Below are 17,743 nucleotides of genomic sequence, written 5' to 3' on the forward strand. Positions count from 1 at the left end.
ACATTAGGGGCCCTATTAGTGATCAGCCTTATTTAGGGCGTCAGTGTTTTTGCTATCATAACAATCGGAAAAGTATTCCTTGCTTGGTTTGAAAAACACCAAAAAGCACATACTAATTTGCTTAATTAATCATGGTTGTGTTTATTTCAGCCTAACATGAAATAAACCAGTGTGTCACTTGTAATGTCACTTGTCTTAGCATTCAACGCTGTGAATGTTTTTACCAGAACAGCAATGTTATTTCATATTCTGTTTATTGTTTATATAAAAGTTGGGTTTGCAGCGCGTCCATGTGTGTATGTGTAATGAGCAGGGGTGTATGTGAGCACACACAGCTTTAAATCAGTCACTGCACCTGTGTGTTGTGCTGCCAAGATAGCAATGAGGCAGAAATTTACCTGAACACACCTTACTTCCAGACCACGACACCCATTTGCTTAGATATATATACTTAAACTCTACGTCCATTTTAATGCCACAGGTGCCAGGAGTGAATATAGACCTTTTGCAGGGTGTAAGAGAGGGCCCACAATGTTATTTTCTGTTTTAACTGTAACTGTGTAACTTTACTTTAGCTTATTTATTACATTAAATCTAATAAACTGACATAACTCTGCTATTCTTTTACAGCATCCAAGAGTCGGCCATGCAGTGAGGAGTATCGCCGCATGCCTCCTCCAAAACCCAAGCGTAACCCCAACACTCAGCTCAGCACCTCTTTCGACGAGTCCTACATCCGAAACCACGGCACCAAGTTCAAGTCTGCCTCCTTGCCTCGAAGGCAGAAGAAGAAGTCAGCGTCGCAAAATCAAAGCCCCGCCCTGGACACTGACGAGGAGGCAGAGCCTGTATACATAGAGATGGTAGGGAACATTTTGCGTGATTTTAACCAAATTACCGGGGGTCATGCAGATGAGGAGGACAATCAAGATGAAAGCGTGTATGAGGAGATGAAATACCCCATGTATGATGAAGTAGCCCCACCCGCTGACCAAGCCCAGTCACGCTGGGAGCCGTGCCCCACATCGGCAGTTCCTGACGTAGAGCTTACTCGACTGTCGACGCCCCGGGGCTCACTTTGTGACATCCCTGCTCCTTTTCCCAACTTGCTGACACATAGGCCCCCCCTGTTGGTGTTCCCCCCTGCCCCGGCTCAGTGCTCCCCAAATTCAGATGAATCCCCCCTCACCCCACTCGATGTCACCAAACTTCCCATGATAGAAAATGTTGGCTACGTCAAACCTGGCTCCTCTCCGACAGCAGGGGACCCCGGACAGCCCGTGCCAGAACAGCCAAAACCTTCAGGGCACCACCACCATCACCACCACCACCACCACAAGAAGTCTTCGGACAGCAAGGAAGGTTCATCCACCCACACGATCACGGTGTCCGGACGTTCCTCAGCCCCTCCCCTTCCGTCGGCATTGTACAAGAGCGGTGGCTCCTCTGCCGCTCACGGATACCCCAGAAGCCACTCTGCCTGCCCGTCACCCGTCAGCATGGGGCGTGCTCTGACCCCTCTCAGCCTGAAGCGGCCGCCGCCGTACGACGCCCTGCTGACCGGCACCATTCCCCGCAGTGCCTCCGGAGTCCCTCACGGATCCCGTGAGAGCGGCCGCCTCTCAAACTCCTCCAGCATCCACGGCGGATCCATGCAGAACGTTTCCACTGCGTCAGGTGGGTCAGGGGGGTCCAGTTCAGGTGGGTCGGGAGGCCGAGGGTGCCGAACACCAACCAGTCCACTCGATGAGCTCAGCAACTTGTTTAGCTCTGGAAAGAACATGCTAAGGAAAGGTTCTGGAGGACGCAAGAGCAAGGAGCTGTGTGAAAGTGAGTTAGCAATGTTTTATTAATCCTTTAAAAATTGTCAATATTGATAGTGAATGACTTAAAAGGTACCAAAGTGCTGAAAAGATTTTAGTTAAAAGTAACTTATATAGACCACCTTCCACTGAAGAGGAGCAGAGTCTGTGGTTGAAGAGGCTAAATTTAAAACATCCACCCAAACTTCCATACATCTGCTTTTGCCATTGAGTAGAGGAGAAACCAATAGCAGAACATTCTAACCCAGAGAAATGACTGAGTTTTGAAGCTCTGGTTTAGCGGATGGGATGGGTGTGCTTGTATGGTTCATATCCATAGTTTAGGGCATACTCTCTGGCTCATAGTTAATCTGCTATTAAGCTGCTATTAAGCTAATAACAGAGTTTCATAACCGAGTTTGCCTCCCCTGAATGGTAAGAGCAGATGTATGGATGTTTAGGTGGATATTTTTAATTTTGCTCCCTCAACCACAGACGCAGACCCTCTTCTTTGTTTTTAAAAGTTTTAGTTCCAACTTAAATTCTACCACCATGTACACACAATCACAATAACACTGGCTTATATGATATTTTCTTTCTACCTTAAACCGTGAAGCAGTTACAGAGTGAAGCAGCCTGAGTGAAGCTGTAAACTGAAGAATAAAAAGCTGGATCCAGTATTTAATTTCTTAAACTTATTTTCACTATTATTTTTGCTCTTAATGTAATAAACAGTGGTTTGGTTGTATGTGTATGCCTGTGTTGAGGTGGAGTAGCTTTATATTTTGCTGTGGTGGCATGTTAGTGCACACACACACACACACACACACACACACACACACACAGACAAGTGTTTTCCATTGTTATTCTCTGCAGATTCAAAGTGACACCTCAACTTTGCAGAGTGAGCAGACCTAGTCAGTTTTATTCATACAGGCTTACACACACACACGCACACACACACGCACACAAATACACACGTCAGTCTGTCAATTTCAGATTTTCCCCACTGACACCAACAGTAACGCTGTGAATGTGATTGTAGATGCATACATATATCAGTCAACAGACACACACACGCACGCACATACACAGACACACACACAAATAGGCACTGTCAGTATGTCTTCCACGGTTTTGTGATTTGGGCTTGGGGCTGACAGAGCAAGGAGAATGCTAGATTAACGCTGTGTGTGCTTGTGTGTGTGTGTGTGTGTGTGTGTGTGTGTGTGTGTGTGTGTGTCTGTGCGTGTGTGTGTTGTTGCACATACTCAGGACTGATATCTGTTGTTTGTCGTATACTGAGGTGTAATAACTGGTTTATTGTTCGGGGACTGTGCTATGATTATGTTTTCTACAGGGTGTGTTAGTGCTGTATATCAGTGTATTCTGAAGATTTCACCATATTTTAATTTTTTTAATTATTTGTTTTTTTGCATGACTGGGTTCTAGGTTTGTGACTTACTCTACTGTTAAGAGCACGTATAATATAAAACATTACGGTTTTAAATCAAGGCTCTGATAAGGGTTTACTAACAGCTGAAGAATTTAAAGAATAGACCATAAAAATAAATACGCCAACACGGCCCCTTTACAAAACGAAATATTTTAAATACTACAAACAGAGCTCAAATACTCAATGTTTAAGTATTATGTGTATTATTATTATTATCAAAGTCATTAGAGGCATTAAAGGATCAAAATTAGCCACATATTGCTTTTTTCTCCAGTTAATAAATACATTTAATTCAGTGTGCATTAGAATGATCTGCTCCTCGTATCTAGAATTTTATCTCTTGTGCTAAATGAATGATTCTGTATCCAGGACCGATTCTGGGTTCATTTGGGAGGTGAGAGGAACTTTTTCTCCGAGCTGTGGATTGATTGCGTAATTCCATTTCTTTCTTTCTGAGTGAATAATTGTTGTTTGTTTTTCTATTTTACTTGCATAAAAACACATACCGTGATGAACAGCAACAGGAGCTCCTCAGAAAAAGTGCTGTTCTCATTTCTCTCCAGTGCTGGTTTAAAATAAAGAAAGGCATGTGTTGATAAAACCAAAGCAATTGGGTAATAGTTTTGTATAGTTTCAAATATTATGGGATGTTTTTTTTATGATCCACAGTTAAATATTTCCACACTGCAGACTCTTAACTAAACTCTTTTATTTACTTTGTGAGTGCTCAGTTCTGCCGACTAGACAATAATGTTTAGAAATGGAGCTTTGGGAACACCAGATATTGCTCTGGACGCCGTGATTAAAACAAGGGGCGTTTTCAAATCTGTAGTTGGTTTCTTTAATCTGGATCTGTTGATGAGTTTGCAAAATGTATGTATGAAATCCAGCTGTGGCCGAAAATATCTTTATACTATCAGACATGTCCAGGCGACTTATCATAAATTTCAAGATGGTGATGCTCGGAGAACTAGCTGAACTAGCGGTACTGTGTGTATAAACAGTGCTTTTTAATAACCTGTGCACTTTCAAAGTTTTTAGATGTCAGGGCCCACAGAGTTCTACCTGTGAAGTGTGGAGCTACTTTGAGCTTGTTGTTAATGGGTGTAAAAATAGCCATTTCTTTGCATGGGTAGTGCTATGCCCCATATCGCTAGCCTATTGCAAGCCTGTTGGGAGCATCAGCTAAAAGCGCTGTATTTAGGAGCGCTGGAGGTAAATGAAGGTGGACTATTTAACAAAAGTTTGTACTTGCTATCATGCTGCACTTCAACCCTAAGTACATTTTACACTGGAGTTTTACTTTAATATTTGTCAGTTTTATCAGGCAACATTAACATGCAATTATGAATAAACATGTGTGTGTGTAGAGGAGGAGGGGTCACTAAAGTGTTTCTGGTCCACCACAAAATCCATACAGCTCTGCTTTACCTGTTACAGTAGTCTATCCCACCCAGCTGCTGAAATCAGTGACATCAGATCAATATTACACACCTCTTACATCTCACATCAGTGGTTTTCATGTTTTTATACTTTCACTGAGCACCTGATTCCATTTCAATTCAATTCTGAAAGTTCAGAGTTCCAAAATTGAACTAGTTCACATTCATTAGCTTTTTCCCCCATTAATAAGCTGCTATTATTTTTAATAGAACCTCTTTCTACCCATCCATCACCAACCCAAAATCATGTCTACTCCCAAAATTAATATATCATATACCACACTGTTTTATACTGAAATTTGTTTATTTCTTATTTGTTTTCTTATTATTTCTTTAACACATAACAATACAAATGTTTTAGTACCACAGACACTTTTAAAACTTTTTAAACTCAAGTTATAAACATTTAAAACGTTTAAAGTATCATCTCACAGTAGTAGAAATGCAGCACCTTTTATGTCAAAAACCTATTTACTGTATAAAAAACAATTTACAACTACACTTTATTTTTTTTTTAACAAAAATAACTCTTTGGACTCCCTCTAGTGGTGTGCAATATTTTTTTTTCTGAGATTCTGAGAAGACTCAGGATGATCTCATTATTTCTGCTGTAGACTGAAAACACTTTAAAAAATACATTAAAAAATTAATATGAGACAAAAGATGAACGTTTCAGTTTTTATTTTTAACTTTCTACATCTGGATCTGATACACAGTTCGGAAGATAGCATCTTCTGTCTGAACCCACCAATTTTTCTTGTAAGCAAAAGTATTTCACTAGGTTTTGGGTCATTGTCTTGCTGCATAATTAAGGATCTCCCAGTCGGTTTGGTTTCATCTTTCTTTAAATGTGAATCACGTGCAGATCCTTTCTTTCTCCACATTTTAGCCTTTTCATCACACTGGTAAAGGTTAATATTTGTCTCATCAGTTCATAATCCGTCCACAGGCTTTTCTCTGTACTCTGTAAATTTCAGCCTGGCATTACTATTCACCTTGTTAATAGTGGTTTTCATCTTCTGTTAAAGCTTCTGTACTTTTGTTCGTGAAGTGTTTTGTATACAGTAAATTGTGATGCGTTCACAATTTGTCCTCTGAAAGTTGTTGCTGATGTCACTAACAGCTGTTTTAGGGTCTTTCTTTACAGCACTACAATGTTTCTGTCATCAGCTGCTTTGGTTTTCCTTGGTCTACCTGTTCATCACTTATTATTTAGTACACCAGTGATGACATTCTTCTTCAGGATATTTGAATCTGGCTAAGAACAATACTTGTGCGACTTTCCATCTTCTCTCAGCTTCAGTTGCTTGTTTTTCACCCATAGACAGCTCTCTGGTTTTCATGTTGGTTACTCCTCTTGCTATAAATGCACAATCTGCACAGATAAAACCCAAACTTAAAACTGAGCGCTGTTTACTGTTTGAATAATTAATGTATCAGGACACACCTGGGCAACAAAACACACCTGTTAGTCACATGTTTCAGTACTTTTGCTGACAAGAAAAATGTGTGGGTTCAGACAAAAGGTGCTATCTTCTGGCCTGTGTATCAGATCCAGATTTTAAATACCTGGAAATAAACAACAATAATTAAAACAAAAAAAATAAACTAACCCGCACAGAACTCAAGAAATGAGAACTCATCAGCTGGTCCTGTTATTAAATAAAAACCCAGTGATTTATAATAACAACACTTACTGCACTCAGATACACCACTTCAGAAATGACCTTTAATCTGCAGCTAAACAATCACAACCCTAATCTGATTTAGTTTCATGGATTATAATTTATCCAGATCAGTAAACCTGACATTTTGAAATAAATTATCTGTATGTGTCTTAAAGGGTTGAGTAATAAAGTATAATTTGTTGAGAGCTATGTGGGGCATTATTGTTGTGTGCGCTGTACTCTCTGTGTTCAATATCAGAATTTGGGATTTAGCTTTTGCTGTAAAAGCTGCAGCTTTGCTGTGTAGGCTGGTCTGCTGGCTCTGTGTGTGTCGGCTATTAGGTCAGTCCAGTAATCCCACACCGGATTCTTCTTAGTGTCTTCTGGTTTAGTCCTGCCAAGCCCCTCTGCAGCCCGAACTGCAGCAGTACCAGTGCTGTGCCCAGGGCAGGATGACACGCACTACAGGGATAAAGGAGAAGGTGAAACTGTGAGACTGTGACTTTGAATCACTTTATAGCCTCATACAACAACCAGACATGAACTGGCTAGATTAAACCGAAATGAAATAATAACAAAGATATATTTAGTTCTGAGGAATTTTATATTTTACTGGATGGATAATACAGATAATGAAGACGCCTGTATACAATATTAACCTTAACCATCACTCCCACTTTTAGGAGCTTGTTTTATTCACTTTATCCAATATCCAGTCCTTAAAGTTGTTAAATGCAGAAACACGCGCAACTGTATTAGACCCATTCACAATCTAATGTTCTATAGATGACTGGACTACAGGACCAGGACCACCACAGAGCAGCTACTTTTATTATTATTTGGGTGGTGGATCATTATTCTCAGCACTGCAGTGATTAGCAGTGATTAGCATGGTGGTGGTGTATAAGGTGTTAGTGTGTGTAAAGTCAGACACTGAAGCTCTGAATCTGTTGCTGCACAGTTTATGTTGCTCATCCTCCAGTCCTTTAACAGTGCTCACAGGACACTGATCACTAGATGTTGTTGATGTTATATTCCTGGTTGGTGGTTAATTCTCAGCCCAGCAGTGACATTGAGGTGTTTAAAAACTCCAGCAGCACCGCTTTATCTGATTCACGTGTACCAGCACAACACACACTAACACCTCATACACCACCAGTCCTGGTCCTGTAGTCCAGTCATCTATAGAACATTACATTGTGAATGGGTCTAATACAACTTTAAGGATTTACATTTGCTGCTTAACATGTAGATCCTACCCCTTAACAGATAAAACAGCAGAAGAAGTTGTACCTGTTATAGGTTTGTGTATTATACTGTGTAGGTTGCAGTTTTATATAGACTAACAGTATCAGTCAAAAGTTTGGACATGCGGGGGTGGATCAAAACAACTGGGCTGAGACCAGGTAGTGGAGCAGAGCAGTTTTCTTGTGAGAATGTGATCCGGTCTCGATGCAACCCAGCTATCATATATATTCCTTTTAATTGAGCTAAACTGCTGATGAGGTGCAGTTTAATGTATATGTTATATATCTTGCTCGTGCGACAGACAGCTCTGACCAATCAGTGTGAAACCTGTGAAAACTCATCAACTGATCCGGATCATAGAAACCATCTACAAATGTGAAAATGCCCTAAAATATAAAACATATTCTGGTTTGTTTAACACTGTTTACTTGATAATTCCATATGTTTTTCTTCATAGTTTGGAAAACGTTAGTATTAATCTTCAATGCAGAAAAATTAAAAAAATTAAAAAACACTCAATTTAAGGTGTGTCCAAACTTTTGACAGGTTCTATGTATGGTAAAGAGTCCTGGTACAGCTGCTAGGCCTACAGCATTATTAGCCAACCAGAATGTCTCATAAATCTGTCCCACCCTGACACTGGTTATATATATATTTATCTTTAACACACCCTCAAACGTTTATTCACACATGCACACACAGAGTAGTGTTTAAAACGTCCATGCTGACTCCCAGCTGACCGCTTGTGTGTCCATTAGAGATGATAAATATGCTGTCGTTTTAGCATTAGCACCTGGATCTAATGGTAAAGGTGGTTAATTAAATGGAACTTTATGGAGCAGCTCTGGCTAATGTAACCTCAGCAGACATGTCTGGAGACATTACTGTGAATGGCCCTGTGGTGTGTTCAGAGAGCGTGTGTGTGTGTGTGTGTGTATTATAAGGTGCACACACTATCAGTGAATTGTCTAAAACTGTAGCTGTTAATTCTTAAAAAAACATTTTCTTTCGAAGTCAAATGAGTGCTGAATGTTAATTTACACAGATTTCTCTCCTGAAAACTATTTATTTGGGTAAGTAAAGCACTTCTGGTTATTAACAGTAAGCTTAGATTTCCAGTATTTTCAACAATGCAATTAGCAGAAGTGCTAGCCACGCTTAGCAGTGCTAATGCTAGAAAATGCTTCCTGACAGTGCTACACTGAGGATCCCTAAATGTTGTGGTAAGCCAGGGCGCTATCAGCTAGCAGTTTTAACACAGTAAACATGCAGACTACAGTCCGATATACTCCCCTCTGAACAGTGAAAGAGATAGCACTTAGCACGCTTAGCGGCTAATGCTAATACTGCTCCAGCCTTGGTACTGGAGAAAAACTTAACTGAAACTCCTGTATAACTGTGGACTTTACCAGAGTAGCTTTACTGCTTTTTACAACCTCACTGGTAATTTTTGGAACAATTAAAGGATTTTAAGTGTGTCTTTAAGTGTGTGAAAAATGCAGTAATGTAAGAGTAAAAATGCCATTAAGAACAAAAGCCAAACCCTCCCCAAAACACATTTTTTAATGTCTATAATGTTATAATGACTATAATGTTATATTAATATGTTAATGTTGATAAATTTGGGATGCACTAGGCTTTGTGCAGTGTGATTTAATTGTGTATAAACCAATAGGGTGTCAGAATGGTATCTGTTTATACTTCTTATCCAGTCACAATCAGATTCACTCTATCTGGATGGAGAGATTTATCTGGATAGGGGTTTTATTGAAACGTGAGAAGCTGGAATAAAAAGGAGCTGAAATGAAATAGGAGTAACAAGGCTACTTTTTAAATGTAAGGAGTGGAAAGTTCAGATAATTGTGTGAAAATGTAAAGAGTAGAGGTAAAAAATCGTTTTCTACTCAAGTAAGGTAACAAACTATTTGTTTTTCTTTACTTGACGCCTCTGTGAAAAGAATGTGTGTTGCTTATTAAAACAGGCTGACCAGCTCAAACTTGCCAATCTTTTTAAGCTATTTAATCTGCTTAACTCTCAACAAGTATATTTTTGATATTTTATATTTTGATTGTTTAATTTGTCTAAAAAAAAAATCAACCTTTTTAAGTTAAACAATCAGTATGACCAAGTCTCACCAAGCTGGTCAACTAGTATTAGCAATGCCAGTCTGATTGACTATAATTACCATCAAAACCAGCATGAACAGCAAACCAGTCAGTTTTAACATATCCATTATGTTAGTGTTCATCTTAGGATATGTTAGAAACATTCTAATAACATTGTGGTGCAACCCATTATTATTTCACAGGTTTTAAGAATGTTCCTGGAACATTATTTTTGTAACATTACAGACTAACCTTCCTGGCACCTTTTCAGAACATTGCTTAAATGTTTTTATAACATTTTCTCTTAGCTTGGTTGAACAAACTGGTTAACAAGCTGACAAGCATGAGCAACAACCCCATGCTGTTGAGCAGGCACTACCGTGTTGGTCAGGAGCTGATTAGATTTTGCCTGTTTGGCCTGCCACCTTTATTATCAAATACCAGCTTAGACCATCTGAAACCAGCTTTAACTAAAACTACTTTTCAGCAGGATGATTTATGGTTTGAGTACAGTACAATGCTGTATACCCTTATAACAATCCCACTGTCCAGATCAGCACAGTAAACACAGTACCATAAACACAGGCATACACACACACAAACTCCAGCCAGCTGAAATAATTGAAAAGCTTTCATCTCTTAGTAAAGCAATTTCCTTAATGTCTGCTGAGTGAATGAAGGACATGATGAATGTGATTACTAATAGGTCCCCAGTGAGAGAGAGAGGGAGAGGGAGAGAGAGAAAGAGAGAGAGGGAGGTGGAGAGAAATATGAAGAGAGAATGAGTGGGAGAGAGGTGAGGGCAGAGCACTAACTTAACCCTGATACTGAACCCAATGACCATCCACAGGGTCCAGCTGCAATGCAGACAGGACCTGCTGCTTATTTAGATTATTATTTGACCAATGACATTTTGGAGATCATGTGACTTCAACCATTAAAATCATGATGCATTTTATTATCAGCAGATCCTGGATGTCTGCAGTACTTTATAATACAGTGTCTTCTGTGAAACTGCACCTACATACTATTTTGTTTTATATTTAATGGCCAGCTCTTAAAATATATTATTAATATTACTGTTAAATACATTAAGTTAAAGTGTTACGGTGTTATTTTGAACTGTTATTCTTTTAAACACGAAACAGTACGTTTTAAACTTCTCCAAATATTCTCTGTTGAGGAGAGGTCAAGAACTGTGTAATGTGTGCACCCCCATAACATGACAGATCAGGGCTTTTGGACTGTTGCAGGATGGTTCTGGGATTTCTTGAATGATTACTTCAATGGTAATATGCAGAGTAAAGGCAGAAATATGCTAATCAATTCCAAATTGTCATTTTCTCACATACTTTTTTTTTATTTCTGGGTTCAACATTGTGATTATCAGGTCACCACTCAATATAGAACATGGGATATATGTTAATACAGTGTCCTGATTGTGTTAGTATTGTTGGCTGGCTCTACAATGACACCATGTGGTTGGGTTATGCTTAATTTTTTACATCGACATTAAAATATGTAATAAAATAATATAGACACTCAGTTTAGTCATTTAATCTGTTAGTATACACAGCACTATGATTACTATATGAATAGTTCATCTGGGTAGTTAAATGAATAAAGTTATGAACAGATATGTTAATACTGGCTGATGGAAAAGACTTTCCATTTTTATTTATGTTATAACTGCTTATTTATGATTTTACAACCTAATTACCCCAAACCATTAGCCATTAGTATACTCCTTTATAAAACTTTTTTAAAAAGAAGCCTTATTTAAATAACTTAATAAAAACAATAATACAACACTGCTCACCTTTTTTACAAGGCACTTTATCTGAGAGAGACAGACAGACAGACAGATGGGGATAGACAGAGAGAGAGAGTAATTGTTCAATTGTATGTCATTGGTTGTGCCTTTGAGGTGTCTGGCATTTTCACTGACAGACATCTTATCCTTTTCAGTTCCAATTTCTCTCACTGCTCTCTCGCTCTCTCTAATTAACTCTAACAGCAGGTAAAAATACATTAGTGTCCAATAGTAAATGTCGGTGGTTAAATAGGTAATATATACTATATATAAAAATAAATATAAATGAAACATCCAGAACATTCAATTAACCTGTGTTTGTGTTTGTGTGTGTGTGTGTGTGTGTGTAGTTGAGGGGAAGGCCAGGAGTCACAGTACTGACAGTAAGGATCGGGCTCTTCGCAGCGCCTCTCCTAAATTGCAGGAATGGGACACGCCCTCAGGACAATCTGCCACACCCACGCGCCTGGGCCGCTCCTCCATCAGTCCAACCACCATGCTGGGGGGCGGATCATCAGGTAAGAGATGCATGTTATGGCCATATTGCAAATCTGACTCGATCATGCAGGTTTCTCCTGTACAACATCCGAAGAATTCGACCGTTTCTGTCTCAGGAAGACACTCAGGTGCTCCTGCAGTCTCTTGTCATCTCAAGACATCTCAAAACTCTCTACTGGCTGCTCTTCCACTGCAAGCCACCAAACCACTACAACTAACTAATAAGAATGCGGCAGCACGACTCGTCTTCAATCTTCAGAAGTTCAGTCATGTGACTCCTTTGCTGCGTTCCCTCCACTGGCTTCCTGTTGCCACCCGCATCTGATTCAAAACCCAAACTCTGGCCTACGTGGGGTTGTTTTTTTAAGAGTTGGGATCAGCACCTTAGTTTCAGTGAAAAGAACTCCTAATGCTTTAGCAGACCAAGAGATTTGGACAATTGAATGCTCCTAACTTTGTGGGAACAGTTTGAGGACGGCCCCTTCTGTTGCAACACGACTCCACACCAGTGCACAAGACTAGGTCTGTAAACAGTTGAACAGTTGTTTATACTGATGTCAACAGAAAGTGATAATACTATGCTGTGCTTTTTGTGGCTACATGAAGACAATAGAGAAACAAGAGTAGATCTTTACCCAGGGTAGGAGCAGATTCCTGCACAGTGTCTCATTTTCAGTCTCATTACAATTCAGAACAAGGCCTTCTGTTCCCCACATCTGTTCTTTTTTCTTTCTAAACATTAGATAAATGATGTAATTTCAGTTTAGCTGAACTATTTTACTATTTTATATTTAAAGAGATATTTAAGAAAATTCAACTGATTCAATGCACAGATGCACACAGACAGGTTGTCTGTTTCCTGAAGAGATGTACTGCCAATAGAATAGAACCCACATTAGCAAATAAATAAACTTGAACCTATTGGCACAGTGTCAAATGACTGTGTTGGGCTGTGAAACAGTTGAACTGTGTTTCCTGCAATGATGGTGCTCCACCCATTATCCTGACCACACTAACACTGTTGTCACTGAATACAATTAGATCTTCACAGCAATGTTCCAACATCTAGTAGGAAGTACTCCATGGACAGTAGAGACAGTAACTCCAACAAAAGCAGAATAAACTCTTTTTATACACTTAATTTTAGAAAAACACTGCATGAGCAGGTGTCGCAAAAACTTTTGTCCACCCATCCAGTCAACCATCCATCCATCCATCCATCCATCCATCCATCCATCCATGCTCGCAAAAGAATAGTGTAGAAAAATGCACTCTTTTTCTCTCTCTCTTTCCTCAGAACCGAAAGCTGCCTGTAAGCTGGGACGTTCTGCCTCCACATCAGGAGTACCATCACCAGTAGGAACCCCCCAGAGACACGCCCCCGAACCCAGTCAGAGGGGGAGTCCTTGCCAGGTACCGCCCCCTTCCTCCTCAGAGTGAGAGAGAGAGCATGCATGTGGAACTCTGTCCCGTCTCCATGTCTGTCCGTCGTTCTGCTGTATGTGTCCGTCTGTCCGTTCTGACCCGGTGAACTCTTGGCTGTGTGTCCTCCTCGTCCTCGTTCTCTCTGCTGCTGCTGTCTCTGTGGCTCTGCTGTGGATCTATTCCCATTCGGTCCAGATCAGGGCGGTCTTGCTTCAGGATTTATGATCATGATTAAATAATCACGTTTGTGTTGAGAAGTGTTTTCATTCTAGTCGTTTAACTGAAAGCAGACCCCCCTACTCTGAACTGCAGCAGCTTATTTTACTGTCTTCTCCTCTTCTGTCTCTTCTCTCTGATTAATATTATAAGCAATAAACAGTATATTAATTTTCTCCCATATATACAAACATCAAACAGCACTAAAAAGTTCCCTCTAAGCTTACATCCACTAATTTAAGTTAACATCTAGAAAATTGCATTATTTTCCTGTGGTGGCCTGATTTAGTTTATGGATCTGTTCACTTTATAGATGCCTTAAATATATATTGCAGCTTTCATTGACATGCCAAAAGTCATGGGATAGTAGTTTGTAAATTGATCATAAAGTGAACATTAGAGAGACCTTAGGAACACTTGGCTCACTTGTATACGTGTATAAGTAGAAGTGTAGGATTTCTTTCTAGATAAATAAATGCCTTATTCCACCGGGTGTTTGTGCTGGAAGTGCTGGAACAGATTTTTTTTGTGCTGCTAATATTGGTGGCAACCGACTTTCGACACAGTCTGCATATTTAATTGTTTTGTTCAACATCTGATTTCTCAAAACCGTACAAATTCCATACCACTTTTTTGCAGTATGAGCTGTCCTCGACGGAGTGTCGGCTGCGTATTGCTTTGTTTAGAAAATATTCGCCCCTTGGCTGAGGTAACCAAGGTAATGTGAATAAACTCTTTAGGAATGAGCAGCGTTTTGGGATATTTTAGATTGAAAAGATAAAATGTTTGTATGTAAAGATGTAAAATCTTAATTACTACATTAAAATGTAATTCGAATTACAGACAACCAATTCAATTAAATTAATTTCATTCACATTTAACACTACTTCCTGTCCCATGACATGTGGCATATCAGTGTATTAGGGACATTTACATTTACTCTTTCAAAGGTGCCAAAAACAGCTAAAGCTAAATTTCTGTATGTTTGATAATAACAAATTAAAAAAATGTACATCATAAAAAAAATGATAGTGAAACTCATATTTTATAGATGTATTACACATCTATTTATTTCTTTTATTGTTGATGATTATGGCTTAAAACCAATAAAAACCCAATCACGAGTGTCTCAGAAAAATTTAATATTATATAAAACCAACTGGAACCTTTGACAGTGTGGGCAGTGCGCCAAATCCTGCTGGAAAATGAAATCTGCATCTTCATAAAGGTTGTCAGCAGAGGGAAGCATGAAGTGCTGTAAGATTTTCCAGGAAAACACTGCACTGATTTTAGACTTGATAAAACACAGTGGATCAACACCATGACTCTATAAACCATCACTGATTGTGCAAACTTCACACCTGAGACCTCAAGCAGTTTGGACTGTGTGTCTCTCCACTCTTCCTCCAGACTCTGATCCCTTGATTTCCTACAAAAAAAGTAAAATTTACTGATGATCAGTGATGGTTTGGAGAGCCATGTCATCTGCTGGTGTTGATCCACTGTATCAATTTGTCTTGTATAATATTCTAATTTTCTGAGACACTTATTTTTGGGTTTGCATTGGCTGTGGGCCATAATCATCAACAATAAAATAAACAAACACTTAAAATAGATCACTCTGTGTGTAATACATCTATATAATATATGTGTTTCACATTTTGAACTTAATTAATGAAATAAAGTAACTTTTCAATGATGTTCAATTTTTTTGAGATGGAGTAGTGCACACGTGAAATGTGTTTACCAGTTAAAATGACCAATGTTTCTAATAAATTGGCTACTGACTTTATTATTATTATTATTATTATTATTATTATTATTATTATTATTATTAATGTTTGTTTTGTTTATTCATTTTATTTAATATCAGATACATCCTTTTCTATTTTGTAATGTATATGTAATATTTTATGTTCACTAAAACATACATTAATACAGCACTAAAAACTATTCTATAACATTTTTATAGCTTGTTTGATGTGTGTATATAAATTATTTACATGGTTTAACCAGGAAAGTCAGTGTCTGGATGCTTTCTTATTTGAATCTATTCAGTATCTATTAAGTATTTTTGTATTGGCAAGCAAATTGTCAGTCAAACTATTATCATTCAACTACAAATAAAGTGTCAGACATTTACACACAGGTAATTATTGTTTATACAATTCAAAATACACTTGCTGCAGACATGCCCAAAAATTACTGTTACACACAGCCATGGTCTATATTCATGAGCCATTATATTCAGGTAGTCAGCTGACCTCATTCTTTCAGCACATACTGTTGCTGAACCTAAACCTGCAGACCAACTGCAGCATCAACCAATCCCACATCATTTACTTACTTAAATCCAGGTGCCAACTTTTTTTGGCCAGGCAGTGTATTTACATATTACATTAGACACAGTTAAAATGCATTGGTTTTAAAAATAGATAATAAAAAATAATTATTTGAATCTTTAACAATGTTTAGATATTATTTTCTTTATATTATTTGTTAGATTTGTTAGTTTTTATGAACTGGGCCCATTAATACACCAGACTCCCAATCCTTTATGTATAGTATATGACTGTGACTGTTGAATAATGTTATATGGCACTAACCCAATAAAATCCAGATCAATCTACCTTAGCCATTAGCAAACTACTAACACAAACAAAATATTAATAAATAAAACCATGTTAAAGTTCCACACTGTCCTCTCTGGCCTTGCCTATCCTTTATGTGTCTGTCTGCTGCTTCCTACCTCAAAAGCACAACTGTGTGTGTGTGTGTGTGTGTGTGTGTGTGTGCGTGCCTGTATATGTGTGTGTATTGTGTGTGTGTGTGTATGCTTTATTTATATTAGATATATATATATATATATATATATTTCTAGTATATATATATATATATTTCCATTATAAGTGTGCATGGGCACATTACAGAGCTTTTACACTCCAGTGTTAGTTAGTGCTTTACATGTAACACTTGGTTATTGGATTTATATTATATATATATATATGGTTATGTACAGAATAATGTCTTATAAAAAGAGCACATAATGACAAAAATAAAGGAAATGTGGAATTGCATTGCCATTCAAAAGGAAAGGAAAGGCTACTAGGCACAATAAATTATTAAATATGTAGGGCTCTGTTTTAGTGATCTATAGGTGAGTTATTAAGACAGAGTGCAGCTTGATTTAGGGAGTGTCAGTGTGTGTTTGCTATGGTTATGAGGGGAAAACTACGCCTTGCGCAGCTCAAAACACACTAAAGGCATGTCAGTTAAAAAATCATCAGGTGGTTTTGGGCGTAGCGTGAAATAAACCAATTAGTGTTTTACTCGGCATTCCCTTTAAATGCCAGGTGCACTCTGACTTTGAAGGATTGCTACTTTAATGGTGCAACATGATCGTTCACTTTGTGAATGTACATAAGCAGGTAATTTATGGGATCATTTTGTATTCTGTTTAATGTTGGTGTTAAAGTTGGGTTTACGCAGCACACCTACATTGCTAAGATGGTCACCTGACTGTTGACTGTTTAGAGGTTTAACAGTCAGTGTCGCACCTGTGTTTTCCTTTACCAAGATAGCAATATACCAGAAATGTACCTGACTTTCAGACCAGAGGCGATAAAGCATTGTATAAATATTGGAGCTGCATGAGACGGACAATTGTAGGACATCATTAGGAACCTCTAAAACTCCATGCTGAGATGTCTGGCATGTTGCAGCACATGCATTACACACTACATCTGTATTTCTAACTCAATAAATATCACCCATGTAAGTCTAAATTTGAATAAATGGTTGTTTCTGGTAACCTTTATCTTCCTATTGAATAATTCTTTTTTTTAATGATGATAAGTCATTTTAAATCTGTATTTGGTCCTGAATCATTAATGTTAACCCTGGTTTGTATTTAAATGAAGGTCTGCACAATACCATTAAATGTTTTCCAGTCCAAGTCCTTGAGACCCTGATTCAGACGAACCTCAAAGATCACATTTAATTTAGCATCATTTCATTGTTAATTGTGTATAAAAATATGCATCAGTTATTTACTCTTCAGTAAATTTACT

At 38.3% G+C, this 17,743-nt stretch overlaps 2 protein-coding genes across 2 annotated transcripts in view; one reads left to right on the forward strand and one right to left on the reverse strand.

Annotated features, from left to right (window-relative positions):
* The window catches only part of nyap2a (neuronal tyrosine-phosphorylated phosphoinositide-3-kinase adaptor 2a), a 55,774-nt gene that overhangs the window by 31,015 nt on the left and 7,016 nt on the right, over positions 1-17,743 (forward strand). The window contains exons 4-6 of the mRNA XM_007233522.4: positions 631-1,830; positions 11,885-12,052; positions 13,330-13,445. Coding sequence (XP_007233584.3) covers positions 631-1,830; positions 11,885-12,052; positions 13,330-13,445 — 1,484 coding nt within the window. The remainder of the gene's footprint in view (positions 1-630; positions 1,831-11,884; positions 12,053-13,329; positions 13,446-17,743) is intronic.
* Positions 3,840-17,743, reverse strand: part of irs1 (insulin receptor substrate 1) — a 94,475-nt gene continuing 80,571 nt past the window's right edge. The window contains exon 2 of the mRNA XM_049467027.1: positions 3,840-6,829. Within this exon, the coding sequence (XP_049322984.1) occupies positions 6,756-6,829 (74 nt within the window). The 3' untranslated portion in view covers positions 3,840-6,755. The remainder of the gene's footprint in view (positions 6,830-17,743) is intronic.

This window comes from Astyanax mexicanus, chromosome 18, assembly GCF_023375975.1.
Source record: "Astyanax mexicanus isolate ESR-SI-001 chromosome 18, AstMex3_surface, whole genome shotgun sequence".
In the NCBI taxonomy this organism is placed as follows: domain Eukaryota; kingdom Metazoa; phylum Chordata; class Actinopteri; order Characiformes; family Acestrorhamphidae; genus Astyanax; species Astyanax mexicanus.